Genomic DNA, 6,391 nt, shown 5'->3' with positions numbered 1-6,391 from the left:
GCCAAAATCAATTCCCTTCTCATTAATCACGAGTATAAATAGTTACAAATGTTTTCTAAACAACCCTCTAATATTTGATATTTACATACACAAATATAAATAGATATCTAGTCTAATATACCCCCTCAGTCTATGGAGGAGGATCACGAATGCTTAGACTGGAACGAAACTCTGTGAATAGAAGACGAGGCAGGCCTTTGGTGAAAATATCAGCAAGCTAGTAGCATGATGGAACATGAAGAACACGCACCTCACCTATCAGCACTTTTTCCCGAACAAAATGGATGTCTACGCTGGTGCTGTATAGGATTGTCGGACATATAGATGGCACTAACATTGTCACAATACACAATTGAAGCCCTGCGAACAGGACAACCAAGTTCCAGCAACAGGTTACGAACCCAATATAATTCTGCAACCGCATTTGCAACACCGCGGTACTCAGCCTCTGCACTAGAGCGAGAAATAGTTGATTGACGCTTGGAAGACCACGAGATAAGGTTGTGTATGTAAATATCAAATATTAGAGGGTTATTTAGCAAACATTTGTAACTATTTATACTGGTGATTAATGAGAAGGGAATTAATTTTGGCCAGATATCTATTCTATCATGGTATCAGGGATATTACCCACCTCTTCCCCCAAACCCTAATAGCCGCTCTCTTTTTTTTCTCTCTTCTTTAGTCACGAAACCCTCTTATTTCTTCTTCCTATTTTCTGTCCAGTCGATCTATCTCCTAATCGACACCATGGCAGCCCCTCTACACCCAGCAACCACTGTCACCAATATTAAATCTCTCATCCCCGTCACACTTGAGATGAACAGCAGCCAGTATGTCTCCTGGCGACTACTTTTCATAACTCATTGTCGTGCTCACGAAGTCATCGACCACATCATCCCCTCTCCCACCGACTCTAATGACGCCTCTCCCGACAAGCCGAACTCTTCATGCAAGGCTGCTGAAAAACCCGCCAACTGGGATCGTATTGATTCGATTGTGCTTCAATGGTTGTATGCACCTATATCAACCGACCTCCTACAGACTATTCTAAAGTCAGATACCACAGCGCAACGTGCATGGGAAACACTAGAGAAGATTTTTCATGATAATGCAAGTACCAGAACTGTTTATTTGGAAAATAAGTTTTCCACCACCAAGCTGAATTCCTTCCCTGACATATCCTCTTACTTTTAAGAACTGAAGTTAATTGCAGATCAACTGGTGAATGTTAGCTCCCTTGTCTCCGAAAAGCGATTGGTTCTTCAGGTTATTGCTGGTCTCAACGACCGCTTTAGCACGGTTGCGTCCATCATTCAACAAACCAACCCGTTGCCAGATTTTTATGGTGCCCGATCACAGTTACTTATGGAAGAATCTCGTCAAGCAAATCAAGGTTCATCTGAGTCGGCTTTTATTGCTACACCCCCAGCACCACCGGCTCCCCCTGCACCCCCGGCTGCCTGATTGGTGATTTATTTGTGACTTTTTCCCCATTTGTTTGTCATGATTTTGAGGTATAAATGAGTCTTTAGTATGAACTTTGAGGTACTTAATGGAATTAGGAATGTGAACAGGTTTGACTCGAGAGGTGACTGATCGGGAGAGTAGAAATGAGCTTAGGAAGATTAAGGATTAAGTTCGATAGATGCACATATGAAGAGTAGGAGCTGAAATGAGAAAACAAGTGCCAAATCAAGCAACCAGCGCGCTGGTGATCAACCAGCGCCGCTTACCGTCCAGGAAACATCACCAGCGCTGCTGGTGACATACCAGCGCCGATGGTCCCTTCAGGCAACACACCAGCGCCGCTCAGATACATCAACCAGCGCCGTTGGTACTAGGTCGGCCAGAATTAGGGTTTTTCGTATTTTGCCTATAAATACCCCATTATAAACCCTAAAAACAAAAGCAGAGCACATAGGTCAGGGATCGAAGATCTGGACTTCTCAGGCACTCCGGAGCAGATCTAACATCATCAGACGCTTGGGAATCCAACCTTGTGATTTATAATCATCCGGTTCTATATTCTTTCTTTCTTTCCGTTATCTCTAGATTTCTATGTTATTTTATTTTATCAGATTGTTCATGGCTACTCAGTCTATGAGTAGCTAAGTTACTAGACATTCTTTTGGACGTGATGTAAACATGACTTGATTGTTGATTATCATTGATTGTTGAACACTTTCTATGATAAATCGCTGATCCTTATTTATTTGAATCTGAATTGTTATTAGTTTTCATATACAAACTGATTTTTATTGATTTGGTAGAGTCGAACTGATCAGCGGCTCTAGGGTCATTTTAATCTGTTTACGAAACATTGGTCGGTCTTTAATCAGTGTAATCATTTGATCTATAACTGGACATTTGATTGAGAATTAATAATTGGTTCAAACGAGTATGTGTTTAATTAGGTTAATCTAGCTGATCTGGCGAACGGAAACCGGATCCAGGTGGTTAAGGTAATCAATGTCTTTTAACTTTAACAAGAACAAAGACTTACATAAAAGATTTCAGTCATAGTTACAGACTCAGTTTTTTAATGCTCAGTGAGCGACCTTAACAGGAACTCATTGAAGTGTCTAACTAGTCGAAAGGCAGTCAGGCTAAATAATTCAAGTGAATCTAACGAGAATCTGAATGTGAAAAGTGTCGTTCAACAACTTCAACTATAACCACTTTTAAGCATGTCAATCAAAACCAAACGAATGTCAGTTTTTACATTTATTATTGTCTTCAATTTCATATGCAATTAATTAACTAGGAAACCCCCAAAATAAAACTGTATCTTAATTTTAAGTATTTTAATTTCCTTAGTTTAAGTTCCCTGCGAACGAATCTGGACTTACCTAGACTATATTACTACTAGACAGAGACACTGTTCTTAGTTGCGTTTTAAGATAAATTAGGTAAAACCTTGAATTATAAATTTAAAACTTAGGTAGTTTAATAAAAAAACGCACATCAAAGTTTTTGGCGCCGCTGCCGGGGAACTTTGAAATTAGGAAAAGGTTAGAATAGTTAGAGATAAGTTGCTTTTAGTTTTCTAGTATAGCTTTCTAGTTTTTCATTTCAGAATATTAGTAAGTAGTAAGCATTAAGGAATAGGAAGAATGACTAAAGGTAGCAAAGTAGAGGAATCAATGTTAGAAAAAAGTAGGAAAGTCCCCGAAACCCCTAATCCACCTATTAAGGTACCTGAAGCGGACGTCCCTTTTTCGGCCAAGTCTACTCACATCAGCAGGGTGCAGAGCTTGGAGTTCGATGGTGAGGTAAATAATGATCCGTACCATCACCTATCGCGATTTAAGGAGAAATGCCAGCTTTTCAACTACGGGATAGGTACTGAAGAAACGGTTAGGTTAGGAATGTTTAGGTATTCATTGCAAGGAATGGCACTAGCTTGGTTGGAAGACCTCGATCCGGATTCGATCAAGACTTGGGAGGAGTTGAAAGAAGCATTTTGCAACAGGTTTTACCCACGCGAGCTACGAAGAGTCAGAGAACTAGCCGTGGAGAATTACTCCCAAACAACATCGGAGCCGATGGGCGAAGCGTGGAAGAGACTTAAGAAGATGTCGAGAGCTTGCTATGGTCGTGAAAGAAGTAGGGAAGAGTTAGTGCAACTATTCTACAGTGGAGGAACGAGCGACACAAGGAAGCACTAGGACTTCATGAGTGGAGGATCGTTCGATTATAAGACCGCGAATAGCAGCTATGCAGCTCTTGACGACATAGCAAAAAGGAATTTAGACAAGGATTGGTTGAAGTCAACAATAGTCGAAGGAAACGTGAAGAGCTTACAAAAGCAAATGGATTCGCTGATTCAGAGCTCAAAGGAAAGGAATGATGAAACTGATCGGAGATTTCAAGAGATTAAGGAGGAATTTGGCAAATTCACAAAGAAGATGGAATTGATGTTTGGCCAATTTCTCTCGAAAGAAGAGACGGTGAAAGGAGTCACGACTCGATCAGGAAGGGCAACAAAATCACTAAGGACTCCTCTGTAAACTGAAGAAGAGAATGATGAAGAAGAACCAGCAGAGGAACAAGAGGAATCCGAAACGGTAAGGCGTGAAAGCAAGGAGGCGAATGTTGGACTGAAGAACCAGCGTCGCTGGAGCAGCTCCAGCGCCGCTCAACCCCACCAGCGCCGCTCTCCCTCCAGAAAAGGCAACCAGCGCCGCTGGTGTGCCCAGATCCCCCACTAGCGCCGCTGGGCCTCCACCAGCGTCGCTGGCACCACCCAGAACAGATTCCCAAACGCGATCAAAACCTTACAACAGAACAGTTCTGTTTCCGCAAAAGATTAGGAAGAATCGAGTGGATCAGAGAGCGGAAATATTCAAAGACACAATGTGGGGAAGTAAGGTAACGATACCGTTTATGGATTTGGTTAGGTTAACACAGGATATGCCCGACACTTTAAGGATATGCTAAAAGAAGAAAGGACGCCGAAAGATGTTCACAGGATTGAAGAGGTCAAAGGAATTCTGGAGAAGGAGGATGAGTTCGTCACCCCAAAGTTGGAGGATCCAGGAAGTTTTGTCATACCTTGCACGTTAGGAAACAAAATCACTTGTGATTGTTTAGCAACTTAGGAGCCAGTATCAACCTCATGCCTTGGTCAATCTACGTTCAGATTAGTAAACAAGCTTTAGATACAACCATGATGACCATTAAGTTAGCAGACCAGACCTTTCAACGTCCCTTAGGAAAAACTGACAAAATAATCGTAACAGTAGAAGACTTGCATTTTCAGGCGGAATTCGTGGTTATGAACATACCTGAAGATAAGAAAGTGTCGGTAATCTTAGGTAGACCTTTCTTAAACACCGCCAAAGCCGTAATAAAAATAGCAGAACGTAGGATTACTATAGGAAATGGTAGGAGGAAGCTGAGTTTGAGCATGGAAGGAGACCCAGACCTAGGAAAAGATGAGATAGGAAAATGTGCTGAAGAAGTAGAGATAGTGGAAGTAGACAATAAAGCAAATCAGGAGTTAGAAGAAACCTTAGGGATAGGATCACCCGAACGCCCTTGGGATTTAGGAGAATTAGAAGAAGATAAATTTGATGGAACCCTAGTGCAAACACCCAATAACCTAGTAACCTCACTAGAATAACCACCTGCAGATCTAGAATTGAAACCGTTACCGCAAGGATTGGTGTATGCCTACCTGCAAGGGAAGTCACAGCTTCCGGTCATCATCTCAATAAAGCTTAGTAAGAAGGAGAAGAATGCATTGATGAAGGTACTCAGATCTCATAAGAAGGCGTTTGCTTGGAAGATAGCAGATATTAGGGGTATAGACTCATCATACTGTAACCATAGGATTCACCTAGAGGCTAATTCAAAGCCAGTAGTCCAGAGACAGAGACGTCTGAACCCCAACATGAAGGAAGTAGTGAATAAGGAGGTGATTAAGCTGCTAGATGCAGGAATCATTTACCCCATTTCGAATAGCGAGTGGGTGAACATTATTCACTGTGTTCCTAAGAAGGGAGGCATGACAGTAGTAGCTAATGATAAGGATGAATTGATAGCAACTAGGACGGTTACAGGATGGAGAGTCTGTATAGATTATAGGAAACTTAATGAGGCCACTAGGAAGGACCATTACCCACTACCATTCATGGACCAGATGTTAGAACGTCTGGCAGGGAACGAGTACTTTTATTTTCTTGACGGTTTCTCTGGGTATCTTCAGATTCCCATTCATACTGAGGACCAAGGAAAGACAACATTTACTTTTCCCTATGACACCTACGCCTATAGGAAGATGCCCTTTGGATTGTGTAATGCACCTGCTACATTTCAGCGGTGTATGATAGCAATCTTTTAGGACATGTTAGAGAAGTCAGTAGAGGTATTTATGGACGACTTTTCAGTTTTTGGAGACTCGTTCGATTCTTGTTTAAGGCATTTAGATAAGATGTTAGCTAGCTAGGTGTGAGGAAACAAACTTAGTCCTTAATTGGGAGAAGTGTCATTTTATGGTTAAGGAAGGAATAGTACTAGGACATAAGATTTCCAAGGCAGGAATAGAAGTAGATAGAGCTAAGATTGATGTCATGGCTAGGTTACCAGTACCAGTGAATGTAAAAGGAGTTAGGAGCTTTCTGGGTCATGCAGGATTTTGTAGAAGGTTTATTAAGGATTTTTCTAAGATAGCTAGACCTATGACTAGGCTTTTAGAAAAGGATGTTAGGTTTGACTTTGATGGAGAATGCATTAAGGCCTTTAAGAAACTTAAGAACCACCTTATAGAATCACCCATAGTTGTATCCCCTAATTATGCATTACCTTTCGAGATAATGTGTGATGCTAGTGACTTTGCTGTAGGAGCAGTATTAGGACAGAGGGTAGACAAGCATTTTAGGCCTAT

General features: G+C 41.4%; 1 protein-coding gene across 1 annotated transcript; it reads left to right on the top strand.

The window, feature by feature from the left end:
• The first annotated feature begins 750 nt into the window (after positions 1-750).
• On the top strand, positions 751-1,467 carry LOC122602930. Its single transcript, XM_043775543.1, has 2 exons — positions 751-1,117; positions 1,217-1,467. Exons 1-2 carry the CDS (start codon positions 751-753, stop codon positions 1,465-1,467), a joined length of 618 nt encoding a protein of 205 aa, XP_043631478.1.
• The last annotated feature ends 4,924 nt before the right edge of the window (positions 1,468-6,391 follow it).

Source organism: Erigeron canadensis, chromosome 6 (genome assembly GCF_010389155.1).
Source record: "Erigeron canadensis isolate Cc75 chromosome 6, C_canadensis_v1, whole genome shotgun sequence".
In the NCBI taxonomy this organism is placed as follows: Eukaryota; Viridiplantae; Streptophyta; class Magnoliopsida; order Asterales; family Asteraceae; genus Erigeron; species Erigeron canadensis.
The sequence above is the reverse complement of the archived record's forward strand: the minus strand, read 5'-3'. Positions and strand labels throughout refer to the sequence as shown.

What these genes read in the sequence shown, in the direction of transcription:
- LOC122602930 (XM_043775543.1), top strand. Translation starts at nt 751, where the DNA reads ATGGCAGCCCCTCTACACCCAGCAACCACTGTCACCAATATTAAATCT. An exon ending in GATTTTTCATGATAATGCAA is followed by an intron (nt 1,118 to 1,216) that starts GTACCAGAACTG and finishes AGTTAATTGCAG; the next exon opens with ATCAACTGGTGAATGTTAGC.